The 21,524-nt window shown below is 43.5% G+C and overlaps 1 protein-coding gene across 2 annotated transcripts; it reads left to right on the top strand.

The window, feature by feature from the left end:
• The first annotated feature begins 1,043 nt into the window (after nt 1-1,043).
• On the top strand, nt 1,044-10,123 carry LOC123453041 (phototropin-1A). 2 transcript variants are annotated; one of them, XM_045129803.1, is made up of 23 exons: nt 1,044-1,492; nt 3,179-3,671; nt 3,774-3,956; nt 4,036-4,127; nt 4,235-4,508; nt 4,621-4,834; nt 4,935-5,005; nt 5,231-5,337; nt 5,551-5,600; nt 5,703-5,786; nt 6,227-6,286; nt 6,388-6,477; nt 6,754-6,830; nt 6,949-7,033; nt 7,157-7,237; nt 7,581-7,684; nt 7,846-7,895; nt 8,161-8,267; nt 8,447-8,569; nt 8,685-8,736; nt 8,831-8,943; nt 9,054-9,194; nt 9,801-10,123. In XM_045129803.1, the coding sequence occupies exons 1-23, from the start codon at nt 1,480-1,482 to the stop codon at nt 9,894-9,896; spliced, it is 2,760 nt and encodes a 919-aa protein (XP_044985738.1). In that variant the 5' UTR covers nt 1,044-1,479; the 3' UTR covers nt 9,897-10,123. The 2 variants fall into 2 exon arrangements, with proteins under 2 accessions (XP_044985738.1, XP_044985737.1); XM_045129802.1 differs by lacking the exon at nt 1,044-1,492 and adding an exon at nt 2,700-2,999.
• Nucleotides 10,124-21,524: the final 11,401 nt, after the last annotated feature.

The raw sequence follows: 21,524 nt of genomic DNA, 5'->3' as shown, positions 1-21,524 counted from the left end.
TGGATGGCTTTGGAGCACCTCCGGGCTGCATTGGCGGCATGGGAGGCGGTGGCATTGGCGGCATGGATGGTTTCGGAGCACCTCCGGGCGACATTGGCGGTATGGGAGGCATGGATGGCTTCGGAGCACCTCCGGGCGACATTGGCGGTATGGGAGGCATGAGTTTTGCCTCTCTCATGGGAGGCATGGGAGCACCTCCGGGCGCCATGGGCAGCATGTCTTCTGGTGTGCCAACACCTTCGCATGATCTTGCCAACACCCCGTGAAGAGGAGGAGGACGAATCCACTTCGGATGATGAATCGGAGGAAGAGGAAGAGGAAGATGAAGATGAAGATGAAGACGAGGACGAGGCTTATGTGGCTATGAATTTGAGCTAGCGGGCATGAACTTGGTTGGATGATTTTGTGGACATTTACTTTTTTATGTCATCATGGACTTGTTTGTGTGATTTAAAATATGCCATGTCTTTGTTTTGATGTTTGAAATTCATTTTGTGTTCAAAATAGATTAAAAATGCAACACATGGCAAACGTCGTCTGCTTGCGCGCTGTATTTTAACGCAACTGCTGGAGCTAAGAGCGGACGCTGCATTTTAACACACATGCTGGAGCCAGCGCTGACCGCCGCGCCAAAACAAGCAAACGGCGCGCTGGAAACTGTTTTTTAGCGCGCCGCGGATATCGCGGCTGTTGGAGATGCTCTTAAAAAACAATCAATCTAAACATTCAAATCCAAACAGGTTGGTTCGTCAATGGGTCGATCAATGGAAGACGATGGATGGATCGATGGACAGAGTGTGGAACGAAGTATGGTCAGATCGAGATTGGCCGCGACCAATCCGCCAAAACAAAGCGACAGCGACGGGTGTGGATGCCTCCCCCTCTCCGCCTCGCCTCCTTGCTCATGTCTCCTTCCCAAGCCATATCGATCCATCCATCTGTAGCCAAGATAAGCGAGTGTGGGATACTATCCCGTACGTACTACGTGGACAGACTGGAACCCGGGCCCCAGCCCGTCGTCGTCTGCCTCGGCTGAACAACTAGCCCATCACGGCAGCAGGGCAGAAGCAGAAGCAGTAGCAGTAGCGGTACCGGTGCCGGTGCCCCCCAATTCCTTCCTCCCTCCGCGACCATGCCGCACGGTCTTCTGAGCGGCCATATACTGTACAGTGCAGATCGCTTCTCGCAGATTGGCCCGCCCATGCATGCTAGTAACGTTGTTCACGCACCCCGGCGCGCCGCTGTAGCTACCTAGTTAAATTGCTGCTGCCTCAGCTGCTCTGCTTTCGACCTCTTCAGCAACCCTTCTTCCTCTTCCTCGTAGCTGATTCCGGTGCCCAGTAAATAAATAAAATATGAGGAGATGAAGAGCTGAGGACGTAGCACGTCTTGGTTTCTCGGATCACGCGCGCGTGGAGCCCGAGGAAGAAGAGGAGGGAAGGAGGAGTGCTAGCTAGCTGAAGCTTCGTACTACTGACGATGGCTTCCAAAGGTACCGCCGTAACCATTTCGATGCTGCTTTTCTTTGAATAGATTTCGATGCTGCTTCATCATTCTTCTTTACTTTCTGAATCGAGAGTCAGGCTCTCAGCTAGTCTGATTCAAATTCGGTGCCGGTAAATTTGAGCAGACGTGCTAGCTAGGACGTAGAACTGCGCGCGCGGTGTTGCTCCCATGAGTGCCAGTGTGGTTTATTTCAGATATTTAGATTTGCATTGACCCTAAATTACATCCTAAGCTTAGGATGTTCAGGTGTGCACGCGGTTGAGAATCCATTGACTCGCCTCGATCAGCCACTAGTATGAGTATCACTCTTGTGATTAGTATTTCAGTGTACCTAGACAACCTTGCTGTTAATTATTCGGACTGAATTAATTGATTGATAGCCTTGTTGTACCTACACGAGCCAGCAGCGGACTAACAATTCGTGCTGAATTATCTGGTCCGCCCAAAGGAAATAAATAAAAGATTAGTCCCTCTGTCCACAATTGTAAGGCGTTTTGGCAGTTTATTTTTGGACCGAGTAAAATACTTAAAGCTCCTATATTTGTTTACGGAGGGGGTAGGAAGTAGGAACTAGAACCGGATAAACGGAAAAGTGTAAATGCAACGGTAGCTGCCTGATTAGAGGTGTGATGCCCTGAGGCTGAGGGTGAGGAGAGGAGGAGGAGGGACACGCATGTTTGTGTATGTGTGTGGTGGCAGCAAATTCCGTGGCGTGGATCGATCTTGCTTGCTTCCATTGGGTTGGCTGGATGGATGAGCATGAGTATGATACCCATGTGGATGAGACAAGACACACTTGCCCGGCTGGAGGATGCGGTACTGCTGTGCTTTCCTCTCTTCATCGTCACTTTCAACCTTCACATGGCTTTCACTCCACTTGCTGATGGTGCTAGCTAGCTAGTGTACTAACACTTCACATTAGAGACAAACAGTAGTTAACTGATTGCAATCCGACTTGCACCAGCAGCCGACTAGCAGTGGAGCGACATGCGTCGCACTCACTCTAGCTACAGAAAATATCTCAACAGCCCTGGGGATCGATGCTGTGGTATCTGAATCCCATGGTCCGGGAATAAAGCGATGCAGATCGATCGACATGCATAGAGAATCCAGTTAACTTTCTGTGGTAATTAAGCAGGGTGCCGCCTTTTTCAGCTCAACCACCAGTCCCGTCCACGGGAGGAACAACAAGTGCCCCATTTCTGGAGTACTTATGTAGTATGACATGCACAAAGAAATAGTTAGCACGCTCCACAGTGCTCCAGCTGACTGATTTGATAGAGAAACGCACGAACAATATCATCCATCCACCCGTACCCGTCCGTCCATGCTTCCCAATGGTAGTGCTGCTGGCAGCCGCGGATGACACTATTTGGATTAGACCTTAATTAACTAATGTGTCCCATTCAGTTCGTGATAATTCACATCACAAGCCCACGAATCCATCCATCCATCGGCCGGTTTCTGAATGATCAATCCGCAGCGTCCTAAATGTATGATAAACGATTTTGGGAGGCAAAATGCTTCTTCAATTTCTATGGAATTGCTAGCTTGACGTAGTATAATCCTTTTCTTCTTTTCTTTTCGAATTGCTAGCTTTTGATATAGCGGAGGGAGTATAGTATACTTACCTAGGTAGGTAGCTGATGCTAAGTGGTGGTGGTGGGTGCAGGTGCAGGAGGCGGCGGCGGCCATGAGGAGCCTCCTCAGCGGCCGAAGCAGCAGCTGCCGCGCGACTCCCGTGGCTCGCTCGAGGTCTTCAACCCCTCCGCCGCCGCGGCCGAGCCGCCCGCCGCGTTCCGCCCCGCCGCCACCGCCTCGCCGTTCAGGCAGGACGACGACAACATCGAGGATGTGGACAGGGCGACGCAGCGGGCGGCGGAGTGGGGCCTCGTGCTCCAGACCAACGAGCAGACGGGCCGGCCGCAGGGCGTCTCCGCCCGCAGCTCCGGGGCCGGCTCCGCCCGCAGCAGCTCCGACGACAAGGCCGTCGCCGGCGGCGGCATCCCCCGGGTGTCGGAGGAGCTCCGGGCGGCGCTCTCGGCGTTCCAGCAGACCTTCGTCGTGTCGGACGCCAGCCGCCCCGGCCACCCCATCATGTACGCCAGCGCCGGCTTCTTCAACATGACCGGCTACACCTCCAAGGAGGTCGTCGGAAGGAACTGGTATCGAATCCATCATCCATCCATCCATCCCTTCAATCTATCCTCCTTCATCACAAAACTCAGGAATCCATGGAGTTGAAATGCGGCAATTGTGCTGTGCAGCCGCTTCCTCCAGGGCTCCGGCACCGACCCGGCGGAGATCGCAAAGATCAGGCAGGCTCTAGCCGACGGATCAAACTACTGCGGCCGTGTCCTCAACTACAAGAAGGATGGCACGGCATTCTGGAACCTGCTGACCATTGCCCCCATCAAGGATGAGGATGGCAGGGTCCTCAAGTTCATAGGGTCACCTCTCCTCTCTCCCCTTACACGAGTGCCGCGAATTAGACATACATATATCTTACCATTCATGCTGCTGTTCCAGGATGCAAGTGGAAGTGAGTAAATACACTGAAGGGAACAAGGACACTGTTGTTCGTCCAAATGGACTGCCAGAGTCACTCATCAAATATGATGGTATTTTACCTTGTTTTTTTTTAAAGATAGTGCTACTAGTTAGCAGATCTTGTTATTTTCAGAAATTAAATTGGTTCCATATTGAATAGAAAAACATATGTCTGCAGCTAGGCAGAAGGATCAGGCCCGTAGCTCGGTGTCTGAGCTTCTGTTGGCTCTCAAGAACCCGCGGTCATTGTCAGAATCAAGTAATAGCACCTTCAAAAGAAAATCACAGGAATCAGTAGGCGTGTTAACAGGTGATGGTACTGGCAAGAGAAGCTCAGAGAGTGGATCTCGACGTACCTCACGTACTGGAGCAAGAAGCTCACTGCAGAAGATCAGCGAAGTACCTGAAGGAGGCAATAAAGCTAGAAAATCGGGTCTGTTTTCACTTATGGGGTAAGCTCGTGGATACAAGTCAAAGGGTAGAATTTCAGCATCTCATTTCTTAATTCGGTTCTCATTTCATGTTCCTGTGTTTTATCTTGTCTTATTCAATCTGTGACTGCAGTTTACTTGGTATGGGCCATGGAAATGTAGAAAAGAACATGCTGAAACCAAGAGATGAAGATCCGCTACTTGACAGTGATGATGAAAGACCTGAGAGCTTTGATGACGAGCTAAGGAGGAAAGAAATGAGAAGGGGTATAGACTTGGCTACTACACTTGAACGTATCGAGAAGAACTTTGTCATTACTGACCCAAGATTGCCAGATAATCCTATTGTAAGATTCACAGGGACCTCCTGTACCTTTTACCTCACCCATCTTTTCATTCATATAGATATTAACAAAATGAGTGTTCATTTTTCTATCGGTGTTTCAGATATTTGCATCCGATAGTTTCTTGCAATTGACTGAATACAGCCGTGAAGAAATATTGGGAAGAAACTGCAGGTGAATGGTGATCTCGCCTTGCACATTTTTTGCACAATTTCACTGGCATGGTTTTCTGATCTTTAGCAAGTTTTAGCCCTTTGTAGATTAACGGTTACACAGTGTCGTAAAAATCCTGATATTGGACCTCTATTGCTCTGCATATTTGTAGATTGGTATATGCTACTGTTTCATGCAAAAGACTAATGCGTCACTTTCTTGTTGCTTCCCTGGGTCCTCTCGCAGGTTTCTCCAAGGTCCTGAAACTGACCGTGCTACAGTGAGGAAAATTAGAGATGCCATAGATAACCAAACAGAGGTCACTGTTCAGCTGATTAATTATACAAAGAGTGGTATGTTACTCTTCACATGCTTTTCGTGCCCATGCCATGCAAGAGTACCATACCATGCAATTTCTGTCAATACTTCTGTTTACCGAAATGTTTGGCTGAGATACAGTATATTTGTATCAGTTACTAACACTAAGATATTTTTGTGTTTGAGTATGTCCCTTAATGGTAGACAATCCAGCTAAAATTACTTATTGCCGTTTATCACTTTTACAGGTAAAAAATTCTGGAACCTGTTTCACTTGCAGCCTATGCGTGATCAGAAGGTACTATAACGATGGACATCATATGGGAAATATTATCCAACTTACTCTATATAATGGAGTTTGCATGTAATTTGAGATGCATCAATTTTGACTGTTGACCAGGGAGATGTCCAGTATTTTATTGGGGTTCAGTTGGATGGAACTGAGCATGTCCGAGATGCTGCCGAAAAAGAGGGTGTCATGCTGGTTCGTATCCATTTTACTTAAATCTAAATTACTTGTGCATGCATATATGCTATGAAAAGTGGCAAAAATAGATATATGGGCCTTCAATGGCTACGATTTTACCAGCACCAAGAATTTGTAGTGCAAAACTTGCAAAAAATTGTTAATATCAACCGGCATCACATGATAATGTAATATGATGCACCATAAGTAGTCAACTCTAATGCTAGTAAAGTTGTAAATCGTTATGCATATGGCATGTTAGTCTTTGAGTCAACATTCTATTCTGTGAAATGCACGGAACATGTTTTTTAGAAGACGTGCAAAACATGTTATGTCAATTTTCTTTAATGGATTTATGTTATTTTTGTCTGGATAAGCCAAGTTGACCACTTAATTTTTTATTGACCTTAAATCAATTTTAAATTTGTCAGATCTAACCCGAGTTCTTCATGTTACAGATTAAGAAAACTGCAGAAAATATTGATGAGGCTGCAAAAGAACTTCCAGATGCTAATTTGGTAAGATAAAATCATTATTCCAACACTTCATCAAACTAGTATATTTCTAATGATCAAACAAGTACATGTGTGGAGTTCTGACAGTCATCCATTCTTTTCAGAGGCCGGAGGACTTATGGGCCAACCACTCAAAAGTAGTTTTGCCAAAGCCACATATGAAGGATTCTGCATCATGGAGAGCTATCCAAAAAGTATGATATAGTTTTACCAAACCGCTTTTTGCATGTCATTTTAAAGTCACTGGATGAAACTAGCATTATATAAAGAAACTAGAGATTTGGGTGCCTCTCATTTTGTTCATGGAAATATATACCTAGTTCCACCCATGCATTCTGCTGAAGAATTCAGTCCATTACAGAACAGTGATTATATGTGTAACGTAGGAGTATTCTATATTGTCAAAACCAGGGGATCGTTGGAGACGTACATTTGGCATTTTTGTGATGATCGTGTTGCTTCTTTTGTAGGTTCGTGAGGGTGGAGAAAACATTGATCTGAAACATTTCAGGCCTGTAAAACCTTTGGGGTCTGGTGACACTGGAAGGTAAATCTTATCATACTTTGTTTGAAACAGAATTAACTTAAGTCTTAGCACTGTTTGAGTTATGTTGCCATCAGAAGTTTCAAATAGTAAACTATGTACATTATTGTTGAAATTGTAGTGTGCACTTGGTGGAGCTGCTAAAGACAGGTGAATACTTTGCCATGAAAGCGATGGATAAAAATGTCATGCTTAACCGCAATAAGGTTTGATTTTTTTTCACCTTTTGAAATGATAACAACATTAATTATCATAGGAAAATGGGTTTCACTTATATGGTTCTAATTATGGCCATTGTTTCATGTTTCTGATAACTATAATGCCTCTAGGTCCATAGGGCTACTGCTGAACGACAAATCCTTGATATGTTGGACCATCCATTCCTTCCAACATTGTATGCATCATTTCAGGTTTGTTCATCAATATAAGGAAGCAAATTTATTATAGATCACATTGTACTTGTTCATGTGTAATCATCTTGATGAGTAAGCTTGTCTAATTCCTAGAACAATTTAACATAGGTCCAAGTTTGAATATAAATTTTTAAGCTCATTTGAGAAGAAACACACTAGGTCCAAGTTTTTTACTTTGTTTAAATCCTACCATAGAAGACCTGGTTCGCAATCCAATGGCCTTCAATCATGTTTGGGAGAGAGGGCAGGAATGGGGTTAGAAAGAGGTTGCTTTCATTGACACCATGACTTCTCATGTTCCACCAGAGAGTGACATTTTATTTCTGCTCAAATGTTGCAGACGAAGACACATATATGTCTTATTACAGATTACTACCCTGGTGGGGAGCTCTTTCTGCTCCTAGATAGGCAACCTCAGAAGGTTTTACGGGAAGATGCAGTCAGGTCATAACTGAAACTGTTTATTATTCTTAGATCTGGTGTGGTGATTTGTGACATAAGATACTGATCACAGTCGCAGGCGTGTCACTTCATTGTTTTGGGGTTTTATCCACTCTAGATGTTGTACAAGAGGCACTATTTAACATTTTTCATTATTGAGACAGGTTCTATGCAGCTGAAGTTGTCATTGCACTTGAATACTTGCATTGTCAAGGTATAACCCCCCCCCCCCTCCCAATACACCAATAAAAGTCCCTTAGATTGTGTTACATCACAGCATTATTAATGGCGATTATGTTCACCTTTCAAATGCATACGCCTTCAGTAAGGATTTAGCCCGTGCAGCATGTTTTCTATAAGGCCTTAAAAGCAATATTTCCTTACCCAAATAAAAAAAGGGCTGGCCACAATACAGTTTAGATTTGTACTGCTTATAAGGTGTCATGTTTACTCTTGTTTAATATTATTTATATCCTCAGGTATAATCTACCGAGATTTGAAGCCAGAGAATATCTTACTTCATAGAGACGGGCACATATCCCTGACAGACTTTGATTTGTCTTGCCTGACATCTTGCAGACCGCAGGTAAAAGGACACTAAATTTAATTTGAAGTTAACTTAATTTTGAAGCTCTTTCTCTTTGAATAAAATCACAAAACATGCATGTACTTTTTATGTATTGCTGGCCCTTAAAAGGGAAGGTCGACTTCAGTATATTCATCGGTTATGTGAGGTGAAGTAATTGCATTTTCCTGTTTTGGTAGGTCTTTCTTCCAGAAGAAGCTAATAAGAAAAGTAGGAGGAAAAGCAGGAGTTCACCCATATTTTTTGCGGAACCGATGCGAGCATCCAATTCATTTGTTGGTACAGAAGAGTACATTGCACCTGTATGTATTTTATCTTGGTTTTTTTGTTTATTCTGCACCATTTTTGCTACATCTCCGTTATTTTTTTGTGCATAATGTAGAGTATTTGATTCTTATACTGGTCCTTGTGTTGCAGGAGATTATTACCGGAGCTGGCCATACAAGTGCTGTTGATTGGTGGGCGCTAGGTACATAGCTCTTCCACCAAATATGCAGTTTCTTTGGGACTTTCTTTGTGCATATGTTATACGGTAATTCTAATGAAGTCATTTGGTTCTCCAGGGATTCTTCTGTATGAAATGCTGTATGGTTACACACCCTTCAGAGGTAAAACCAGGCAAAGGACATTTGCCAACATCCTACACAAGGACATCAGATTCCCCGCAAGTATATCGGTACGGTAATTAAGAAAGCGGCTAGCATATATTCCTATATCTTCTGAACAGAATTTTGGCTGACATGGAAAGTTCACTCGGTTGCCCGTGGGTGCTGTGCGGATGAGCAGGTGAGCCTCCCAGCTAGGCAGCTGATCTACAGGTTGCTGCACAGGGATCCCGCGAATAGAATGGGATCGTATGAGGGGTCGAACGAGATAAAACAACACCCGTTCTTCCGCGGCATCAACTGGGCTCTTGTGCGCGGCACGGTAATGAATACTCACTCCATTATTATTATGCCTAGCTAGCAATACCAACCATTTGTGATCTTTCTCCTAAAGATGAAATGGGACACGGGTTTCTTATGCCTGTTTGATAGAAGAAAACCAAAACCGAAATTTGTTCAGAGTCTTAGGCCCTGTTTGGAACCATAATAGATTATAATAATCTGAATTATGAACATAGATTATATAATCTAGTTTATAAAAATAATCCAGGTGGACATGTTTGGAGGCCAGATTATATAAACTGTAAACCAGCTTATAAATTGTACAATGACATATTTGCCATCACTTTACAAGGAAAAATAGAAAAGTGGCGGTGGCACTGTGTAATTCTCTTGAAGTTTACAAGGATAACACGTCATTTGTAATCCATAATCTCATTTTAGCTGGGGTAGAGGAGATTATGAGATTATAATAATCTGGTCATCTAGTTTATAAAATCTACAATATAAACTGTCCTGTTTGAAAATACAATAGATTATAAAAACCAGATTATATAATCTTGGTGGTTCCAAACAGGGCCTTAGTTGTTAGCTAGCAAAATAATGGGTGTGTGACTAATTTATTTTGTGTGAAATTGGCGTGGTGCAGGCTCCTCCGAAGCTGGACGCTCCACTGTTTTCCAAGGACGTGGGCAAGGGAATGGGCGATGCTGCCGCCGCCGATAATGGCACCGACATGTTCTGAACGAAGAAGGTGGATGGAAAGACATGCCAAAGATGTAGTATCTCGGCCGTGCTCGCTCAATCATGGGTCGTGTGTTGTTGGTTGTTGCTGGCTGTTTTCTTTTTCTGTTCGTACTCGTAGTTAGGACGGTAGGAGATGGAATAAGCGCTGGAGTTGTTGAGCGCAGTGGAGTAATCTTGTATCGGGATCATATTAAATAAGCAATTAAGATGCATCGTCTTCCAAAATTACCAGCAGGAGATGCTGGAGCGGCAACGGAGGCCCCAAAAAATGCTAAATATATAAAGACTTATAAAGGGTTACAAGCTGATTAATTTTGTTTCGCGCAGCCCCGCTCGGCGTTTGGGCCGGCCCAATTTCGCAATTTCTTTTTGTTAAAGATCAAATAATGTTGCTACAATTCCGGATCGAACCCACGAGATCACGCTTCGCAAAAAGCACAATGACCACCAGGCCATCGCAATGATTTAGTTCTTCGTTTCCTCCCTTTAATTTTCTTTTTCATGGCTGTTTCGGTTCACTACTGTTTTTGGCGTTTTATTCTGTTTTTCTTGTCTTTTTCTTTGTTTCTCAAATGCACGGATTATTTTTTTCAAATTATTTGAACTTTTTTCTGTTTTATAAACTCTATTAAAAATTCAATGAATTGTTTTCGAAATTCGATGAAAACAATTCGATGAACTTTATTCAAACTGATGAACTCTTTTCAAATTTGTGAACTTTTTTTCTAATGCGTGACCTTTTCTAAACTTTGATGAATTTTTTTTCGAATTCAATGAACTTTTTTATGAATTGATGAACTCTTTTTAAATTTAATGATTTTTTTATAATTTAATGAACTTTTTTAAAATTTGATGAACTTTTTTTAGCTTTTGAAGTATTTTTCAAATCGGTGAACTTTTTTTAATCTATTTTCTAGAAGTCAACGGTCAAATGGTTTCACCAATCAACAGTATTACACATTTAACCGAGCAATCCAGCGCAAGGAAACGAAAACGAACGAAGTTGCTTGTTGGGCCGGCCCACAAGCTCGAAGTTGTGAGCGCGAGTTTACCTAATTGGCGCCTGCAACGCCAATTAGGAGCTCCCGCCATGTGGTCCTGGCCAGTGGCAAATCTAGAAACAAATAGAGGGGGTTGGGTTGTCTGGGTCGTGTAAATATGTGTTGGGGTGGGCTAACACGTGACTTGATTAGCCTTTGAAACTACTAGTAAAAAAATTTATAGGGCTGGAAATATGGGGGAACGTCGCATGGGAAACAAAAAAAAATTCTACGCGCACACAAGATCTACCCATGGTGATGACCATCTACGAAAGGGGGGAGTGCATCTACATACCCTAGTAGATTGCTAAGCGGAAGTGTATATAACGCGGTTGATGTAGTGGTACGTCTTCGCGATCCAATCACGATCCGTCCCACGAACTCCCGATCGAGCGCCGAATGGACGGCACCACCGCGTTCACACGTAAAGCTTGATGACGTCTCTGCCTCCTCGATCCAGCGAGCGAGGGCAGAGTAGTAGATGAGTTCTTCAGCAACACGAAGGCGTGGTGGCGGTGGTGGTGGTGCTATCCCGACAAGGCTAGGCCTAGCATTACCGAAACCGCGAATGGAGGAGAAAACGATCTAGGGAGAGAGAGGGGCGCCAAGGGCTTCGTGTGTCCTCTTGGGGCGCCCCCTCCTCTCTATATATAGGTGGAAGGGCATGGGGAACAGCCCCTCCAAGCCCTAGGGCGCATCCAAGGGGAGAGGAGGTGGAATCCTAGTCCCCTTCCTTCCCTTCCATACAAAGGTGAACTTTCCACCTTTCCAACTGCATGGGCCTTGAGGGACTTGTGCGCTTGGCCCAATAAGGCCACGACGTCTCCCCTCAGCCCATGCAAACCCTTGGGACGTGGTGGAACCCTTGGTGGACTTCCGGACTCCCCCGGAAGTTTTCGGAACCTTCTAGAAGCTTCCTGGTACTTTACCGGAAAAAACGATTTCCGGTAGCCAAAATATGACTTCACATACATAAATCTTTACCTCTGAACCATTATGGAGCTCCTCGTGATGTCTGGGATGTCATCCGGGACTCTAAGAAACTTTCGGTTACTATCACACATAACTCATTAATACCAAATCGTCACCAAACCTTAAGTGTGCAGACCCTGCGGGTTCGAGAACTATGCAGACATGTCCGAGACACTCTCTGGCCAATAACCAATGGCGGGACATACATGTCCATATGGGCTCCTATATATTATATGAAGATCTTTATCGGTCGAACCACAATGTCAAGGATTCAATTAATCTCGTATACTATTCCCTTTGTCTATCGGTATGTTACTTGCCCGAGATTCGATCGCCCGTATCTCTATACCTAGTTCAATCTCGTTATCGGCAAGTCTCTTTACTCGATTCGTAATACAAGATCCCGTGGCTAACTCTTTAGTCACATTGCTTGCAAGCTTGTTGTGATGTTGTATTACCGAGTGGGCCCTAAGATACCTCTTCGTCACACGGAGTGACAAATCCCAGTCTTGATCCACGCCAACCCAACACACACCTTCGGAGATATCTGTAGAGCACCCTTATAGTCACCCAGTTACATTGCGACGTTTGATACATGCTACCTCTTGAGCTTGCGTTGTTTTTTCCCTTGAAGAGGAAAGGGTGATGCAGCACAGTAGCAGTAAGTATTTCCCTCAGTTTGAGAACCAAGGTATCAATCCAGTAGGAGTACCAAGGCAAGTCTCCAAAGTACCTGCGCAAAAACAAACAAACTTGCACCCAACGCTACAAAGGGGTTGTCAATCCCTTCATGATTGATTGCAAGGTGAGATCTGAAGGCGGAAAGTGCAACAAAGTGAAAGTGTAGAGCTGAAAATATGAAGTGAAGTAGACCCGGGGGCCATATTGTTCACTAGAGGCTTCTCTCGTGATAGCAAATATTACGGTGGGTGAACGAATTATTGTCGAGCAATTGATAGAACCGCGCAAAGTCATGATGATATCTAAGGCAATGATCATACATATAGGCATCACGTCCGAGACAAGTAGACCGATACTTTATGCATCTACTACTATTAGACCACACATCGACCGCTATCCAGCATGCATCTAGTGTATTGAGTTCATAACAAACAGAGGAACGCCTTAAGCAAGATGACATGATGTAGAAGGATAAATTCATGCAATAGATATAAACCCCATCTTTTTACCCTTGATGGCAACAACACGATACGTGCCTCGCTACCCCTTCTATCACTGGCTGAGGACACCACATGGTATGAATCCAAAACCAAGCACTTCTCCCATTGCAAGAATTATAGATCAAGTTGGCCAAACAAAACCCACAACTCAAAGAGAATTACAAGGATACGAAATCATGCATATAAGAGATCAGAGGAAACTCAAATAACATTCATAGATAATCTGATCATAAATCCAAAATTCATCGGATCTCGACAAACACACCGCAAAAGAAGATTACATCGGATAGATCTCCATGAAGATCATGGAGAACATTGTATTAAAGATCCAAGAGAGAGAAGAAGTCATCTAGCTACTAGCTATGGACCCGAAGGTCTGTGGTGAACTACTCACGCATCATCGGAGAGGCAATGGTATTGATGAAGAAGCCCTCCGTGTCCGAATCCCCCCTCCGACAGGGCACCAGAACGTGCCCCAGATGGGATCTTGCGAAGGCAGAAGCTTGCGGCGGCGGGAAAGTATTTTTGTGGCTCTCTCTGGCAGTTTCAGATTTTTGGAGAATTTATAGGCGGAAGAAGTAGGGCAGGGGAGCCACAGGGGGCCCACAAACCTGCTAGGCCCGAGCCCCCTAGGCCGGGCCTGGGTGGCTTGTGACCTCCTCCGAGGTCCCCTGCCTTGGTTCTCAAGTTTCATGCGTGTCTTCTGTTATGGAAAAAATCATTCCGCAGGTTTTATTCCGTTTGGACTCCGTTTAATATTCTCCTCTGAAAAAGGTCAAAAACACGGAAAAACAGGAACTGGCACTTGGCACTGAGTTAATAGGTTAGTCCCAAAAAAGATATAAAATAGCATATTCATGCATACAAAACATCCAAAGTTGACAAGATAATAGCATGGAACCATAAAAAATTATAGATACGTTGGAGACGTATCAAGCATCCCCAAGCTTAACTCGTGCCCGTCCTCGAGTAGGGAAGTGTTAAAGACTGAATTTTTGATGTGGAATGCTACCTAACATATTTGTCCTTTGTAACTTCTTTCTCATGACATGAATGTTCAGATCCGTAAGATTCAAAACAACAGTTTATTATTGACATGAAAACAATAGTACTTCAAACATACTAGCAAATGATCATGAACTTTTGAAATAACATGGCCAAAGAAAGTTATCCCTACAAAATCATATAGTCTGGCTATGCTCCATCATCCCCACACAACGAATTTAAATCATGCACAACCCCGGTATTGGCCAAGTAATTGTTTTCGCACTCTTACTTTCTCAAAAAAATTCAACTCTCACGCAATACATGAGCGTGAGCCATGGATATAGGACTATAGGTGGAATAGAGTGTGGTGGAGGTTGTGAGGCAAAAAGGAGGAGATGGTCACATTGACTTTGCGTATTAATGAGCTATGGAGATGCCCATCAATAGATATCAATGTGAATGAGTAGGGATTACCATGCAACGGATGCACGAGAGCTATAAGTGTGTGAAAGCTCGAAAGGAGAACTAGTGGCTGTGCACCCAACTTGCTTGCTCACGAAGACCTAGGGCAATTTTGAGGAAGCCCATCATTGGAATATACAAGTCAAGTTTAATAATGAAGATTCCCACTAGTATATGGAAGTGTCAAAACAAGAGACTCTCTATCATGAAGAACATGGTGCTATTTTGAAGCACAAGTGTGGAAAAACATAGTAGCATTGTCCCTTCTCTCTTTTTCTCTCTTTCTTTTTTTCTTTTCTTTTTTGCTTTGGCCTCTTTTTTTTCATTTTTTTGGTGGGCAACTTTGGCCTCTTTTTTTTCCACACATGGGACAATGTTCTAATAATGATGATCATCACACTTTTATTTACTAACAACTCAACACTTAGAGCAATGATGACTCTATAGGAAATGCCTCCGGCAGTGTACCGGGATGTGCAACGATCTAGCTTAGCGTATGACGTTGAAACATCTTGCTAGCTATCTTACGATCATGCAATGGAAATATGAAAGTGACGGCACAAGTCATGAGACGGAACGGTGGTAGTTGCATGGCAATATATCTCGGAATGGCTATGAAAATGCCATAATAGGTAGGTATGTTGGCTTTTTGAGGAAGGTATATGGTGGGTTTGTGCACCGGCAAAAGTTGCGCGACACTAGAGAGGCTAGCAATGGTGGAAGGTGAAAGTGCATTTATTCCATGGACTCACATTAGTCATGAAGAACTCATATACTTTTTGCGGAAGTTTTATCAGTAATCGAAACAAAGTGCTAAACGCATACTCCTAGGGGAAGGTTTGGTAGGTGTTAACCATTGCGCGATCCCGACCGCAACACAAAGGATGACAGTCAATAAATCAATTATTCTCCGACTTCCTAACATAGCGGTTCACCATACGTGCATGCTACGGGAATCACTAACTTCAACACAAGTAATTCTAGATTCACAACACCCTACTAACATAACTCTAATATCACCAAATCCATGTCTCAAAACTAATTGAGAGGAATCAAACTTCTCTTTACTAATCAATGCACATGAATATGTAAGTTTTTATTATATCCTCTTTGGATGCCTATCATCTTTAGGACTACTTTCATAGCACAAGCCAATTACCAAGTTACTCAGAGAGAGCACTCTCAAAAAGATATAAGTGAAGATCGAGAGTTCTTATTTCTCCAAAATATGACACCGCCGTGCTCTAAAAATATCTAAGTGAAGCACTAGAGCAAAGTTATCTAGCTCAAAATATATAAGTGAAGCACATGCGAGCTAAATTGCCTAACTCAAAAGATATAAGCGAAGCTCAATGAGTATTCTAGCAAATTCACGATGAGTGCATGTCTCTCTCAAAAAGGTGTGCAGCAAGGATGATTGTGACACAACAAAATGAAAATAATCCTATAATACATGACGCTCCAAGCAAAACACATATCATGTGGTGAATAAAAATATAGCTCCAAGTAACATTACCGATGGATTGAAGACGAAAGAGGGGATGCCTTCCCGGGGCATCCCCAAGCTTAGGCTTTTTGGTGTCCTTGAATTTGGCTTGGGATGCCTTGGGAATCCCCAAGCTTGAGCTCTTTCCACTCTTTATCCCATTGTCCATGATAACATCACCCAAAACTTAAAAACTTCACAACACAAAACTTGAACAGAAACTCGTGATATCATTAGCATAAGAAAACAAACTACCAACTCTTTAGGTACTATAGTAAACTTGATTTCTATTTAGATTGATGTTAAATTACTTTATTTTCACTTCTCCATGGCTAGTACCCCCCGATACTATCCATAGTTTCATCAAAATATGCAATCAACACAACAAAAACAGAATTTGTCAAAAACAGACCAGTCTGTAGCAATTTGTATACTTTGTATACTTCTGTTATCTCAAAAATTCTGAACTATTATGAAAATTAGGGAAATTGGCATATCAACCAGCAGCAAAAAGAATCAACTCAAAAGCTCTTTATGGATATAAATTAAAAATAATTTCGTGAGCGCAAAGTTTCTGTCTTTTTGAGCAAGATCAAACAACCAACACCAAAACTAGTCATAAAGGTTTTACTTGGCACAAAAACAAAAAGAAACACAAAAAACAAAATCATAACAGAATTATGATGGTGTGGACACAACAAAACAGAAAGCAAAAATCAAATAAAAATTCATTGGGATGCCTCCCAACAAGCGCTTTTCTTTAAAGCCTTTTAGCTAGGCATTGATAATTCAATGATGCTCACATAAAAGATAGCGATCGGACACGAAGAGAGCATCATGAAACATGTGACAAACATATCTAAGTCTAACATACTTCGTATGCATAGGCATTTTATAGGAAAACAAATTGTCAAGACAACCAATAGCTACCATATGCAAGGAAGAAGAAAGAGACAATATGAATCTCAGCATAACGAGAGGTAATTTAGTAACATGAAAGTTTCTACCAAAATATTTTCCTCTCTCATAACAATATAGCTATCACATAGGATATTCTTTTCATGATCCACATGCATGCAAAGTTGACGCTCTTAAAAAATAGTGGGATTATCATCAACTAAAGTCATGACTTCTCCAAACCCACTTTCAATATTATTGCAAATATCATATTCATCATGAGGCTTAAACAAATTTTCAAGATCATAAGAAAAATCATTACCCCAATCATGATCATTGCAACATGTAGTGGACATAGCAAAACTAGCATCCCCAAGCTTAGGGTTTTGCATATTTTTAGCATGATTGACATTAATAGAATTCATAGTGAAACCATTGCAATCATTCTTTTCACTCAAGGAGCCCTCGTGAATCACTTCATAAATAAGATAAAACCTCTTCATGAGAAGGGCTGCAGATGGAAACACCGACTCGCTCGGGCGTGGCGACGGGAGAGGGTTCACCTACCGCCATTAATGGCAATTACTGCCGGCCATCTCTCATCCTCGAGCTGCCCCACCTGCCCCACCGCTCGTCTCCATCTGACTCCGAGCCTCCCCTTCACTTCCAATCTTCGACGCGCGACGCGAAGGACCGCGGCGTCTCCTCTTCCCCGGGCTTTCTCGATGGCGGGCGAAAGGAGGAGGATCCGGGTGCGGCGACTTTGCCCGGAGATGGTGTCGCCGCCGCGGGCTCTGGTCGCTCCGACCCCGATGGGGCTGCTGCCATCAGCAGAGCTTCGATCGGAGGAGGCCCGTGCAGAGATGCTGCGGGTGGTTCGGGGGAAATTTCCAGATCGTGCGAGTTGGCCAGCGGTGATGGTGGAGATAATCCGCATGGCAACCTTCGCGGAACGAGCTCGTTTCTACGGGGATGAGGGAGGCATGGACTACGAGTTCGTGTATTGGGCGATGCGGGAGGCGGAGGCCACGGATCCAGGAGTGGCGAGGAAATGGAGTCGCTTCAAATCGACGATTCCATTCCTCCTCAACATCAGGCCGCCATCGGTGCTAGAGCTGTCTTAGATTCCTCGCGGGGAGTTGCCGCCGGGGGTCGATCCTCCTCAAGCCAATTGACTTCGCGGGCTCCTGGTGGACGTGCTTCGTGGCGAACTACTTCGAGGCGAGGACGTCGGGTGGGGGAGGGTCATCACTTTGAACCTCTGCCATGGCCAGGAGATCGAGGTTTGGTTCCTCCTCATAGTAATCGGGTTAGTCGATTTCCTTTTTCTATCCGTCACATAATTTCGATATCTGGTTGCTGTGATCATTTGATCACTGATGGGGGTGAGAGGGATCATAAGAAAATCTCGTGCGACCTTTTGGTTTATACTGGTAGTAGTCATACTATTTCTGATCTGGTTTCAGATAAAAAATCTGTAGGGATCTGTATTCCACCCCATATCCCTGCATCAGGACCAAACGATTTATGTGAGTTGAGCATGGGTCTGATGCTAAATCAGGAAACTCCTCCTCTATTTTGGTGAACGATGCTGGGGACTGTAATAATAGTTTTGTTTCCCCAAGGTTTGTAACAGAGTCTGATAGCTGTTTGGTGAGAATTCCCGGGTTTATACCCGAGGACAAAAATCAAGGAATGATAGACCTATCTGTGATTTCGTGTCAGAAGTTAGATGTGCCAGTTTGTACTGAGGGGAAGCACAAATCTAGTGAAGCTGGCTGTGTAGATGTTAATGGGAATGGGATAGATGAGAAAGAGAAAGATATAATTCGAGGTTCAGTGGTGATGTGTGGAAAAAAAGTCTTTAAAGAAGGGGAACAGGAAAGCACGCGGGCTGTTTCTGCAAATGTGAGGGGTGCTTTTGATAAAGGTATCAAGGACTGGCCTCTTTTGGGGTCCAAGGTAGTTTCTAAACCGTTGATCAGAGGATCTGTGGTGCACAGGAAAACAGGAAGAAGGAATACGCCTTCGGGGTCACATTGCAGTTTTGAGGAGGAAGTGGCTGAGCTTTATGGGCAGCTCTGGGTTATCCCTTCCCCCAGCCGCCGCCAGAATAGACGCAGGCTGGTTTTGCCCCCTCCAAACCCTAGTTCTATAGGTAATCGGCTCTTCTGGATCAAGAAAGACATATTTAGATCTGGTTGCTTCTCTGTAGAAGACTGCTATCCTGTAGTTCATCCCGGTCGATTTGACCCCATCCCCACTGAGTTCCAGATTGATAGTGGGGGTTTGTGCCCTGGCAAGCTATCTTTCGTGGGTGCTGTGAAGAAAAAGATGGATCCAAGAGGGGGACATCGTGCTAGGAGACAACCTCCGAAGAAAGGGGACCAGGGGGCTTCCTCTAACCCTCCTGCTGCTCCTACTGCTCCCACTTCTCCACCCCCAGTTCCTGTGGTGAAGGCCGGGGGCCCTGTCCATAAACCAGTCACTGGTGTTAAGGCTGCTGGTGCTGCTGTGGGGCAAGTTGCTGTTCCTGTTTCAAGTACTCCTGTGGTGCAACCTCTGGATCCAAGGTATAAGGATATTATTTGTTTCAATTGCAGTTGGCCTGGTCATTATGTTGGGAATTGTGTAGAGCCAAAAAGATGTTTTATCTGTTCTGGAAATCACAATGTCAACAATTGTGTTGCTTGGGCTAAGCTGCAACCTTCTGCTGAGTTTTTTGGAAGTGCTGCTAATGGGCTTGGTTTTCATCACATTGATATCCCCATGGCTGCAGAATCTAATTGGATGAATTTCAATAACTGTGCTATTCTTAAAGTTCTTAAAGGAGAGGTTTCTGCCTCTGATCTCATCATTCAATTGAATGGAATTTTTTGCAAAGGAAAAGAGTGGCCTTGGCAAATCAGAGAACTTGAGGAAAACAAATTCCTTCTGAGGTTTCCCCCTTGGAAGAAGGTGGAGGATTTAATTGAATTTCCATCTTTTGATCTACCTATTGATGGTGTTTCTGTCAAGATATGTGAATGGATTGGTATGTTGGATCACTTTGGAGAGCTAACTCAGGTTTGGATTCAGGTGGAAGGGATTCCTCCAAAGTGGTGTGCTTGGAAGGTGTTTGCTCAAATTGCATCCTGTTTTGGGATACTTGTTGATGTTGATTGGAATGGGATTTTCAAGAGTTTCTATGAAAAAAATCAGGATTAAGGTGGCTTGCAGGGACCCCACAAAAAATCCTTTTGAAAGATTGGTGGAGATGAAGAAGAAGTTGTACATCCTATATTTTACTGTGGAAGGTTTTACTCAGATTGGAGAGGGGGTCTGATGGGGATGATGAGGACCCTGATTTAGACATTGATGATGAGGATAAGCTCGAGGAGGATTTAAGTCAAGATAAAGATGTTCTGGATGAGGGAGCTGAACCTATTGATGAGTTAGACAAAGCTAACTTTCCTACTCGAGAACCTTCTGGTTCTGGGGGTAAAATGGATGACAAATATATGGCTGCTGCTCAATTTCACCCTGTGATGTTGGATGATAACCTTCATGAACAATTCATTGAATAGGTAGGGAACAAGACCCCAAATGACCATGGAGAGGAAGGTCTTGAGGAGGTTGGTGACTTTATTCAAGAAAGTCTGGACATTGGTTCTCACATGGATTACTGTTCTGCTCAACTTAGGAAAATTGAAATGAATGATTCTGATGGAGAGGAGGATATTCTTATGCCTGAGATGGTCTGTCTACCTGAGAAAATTGCAGTTGGTATTGGTTCTGCCAAAAGATCTTTACTGGAATCTTTGGATATGGTGGAGATGGAGAAAAAAAGGAAGAGTGAATCAAACAAAATGAAGAAGTGGGGGCCTGTGCTCTCTTCTAGACCAACTACAAGACAACATGGAAATGTCAAGATTATGGATAAAGCTACAACTTATTTATAGAAGAAAAATCTGGAGATACCTTCTTCTTTTCAAGGTAACTCTTTTACTACTACTAATATCAATGTTTTGGCTAGTCAAATTACTAGTATTGATTTGTGTGTGGGGCAAAATGGTGAAGAACATAGTGATATTATTCAGGATCTTATCCTGAGAGAACAAATTAGATGTTTAGATTTTGCTGATCAAAATCCTGAAACTGTTTTGCCTGTGGACTTATACACTCCTGTTCGTGGAAAGGAAAAAAAATCAGATTCGACTAATACTTCTAGATCAGTTGACGCTGATGATCTAGATGCTATCTGTCCGAATTTAGTACAGCATAAGAGGCTTTGTAGCCTGTCTCACCCCTTCAAGATATCATGATTGGTGCCTTCTGGAATATTAGGGGTTTGGGGCAACCTGGTAAAATACAGCGTCTAAGGGATTTTGTTTGTAAAAATTTGGTAGATTTGGTTGGTTTCTTTGAAACCAAGAGAGAGGTTATTGATAGTAACACCTTAAATACAATTGCTGGTAGTAGGAATTTTTCTTGGCATCAATTACCTGCAATTAAAACGGCTGGGGGTGTCCTTGTGGGCATTAATAATGATGTATTTGATGCTATTGGTTTTGTCAACAAAAGATACTGTGTGGTTGCTACTATTAAAAACAAACAAGATG

Source organism: Hordeum vulgare, chromosome 5H (assembly GCF_904849725.1).
Source record: "Hordeum vulgare subsp. vulgare chromosome 5H, MorexV3_pseudomolecules_assembly, whole genome shotgun sequence".
Taxonomy (NCBI): Eukaryota; Viridiplantae; Streptophyta; class Magnoliopsida; order Poales; family Poaceae; genus Hordeum; species Hordeum vulgare.
This window is presented reverse-complemented; position numbering and strand designations above follow the sequence as displayed.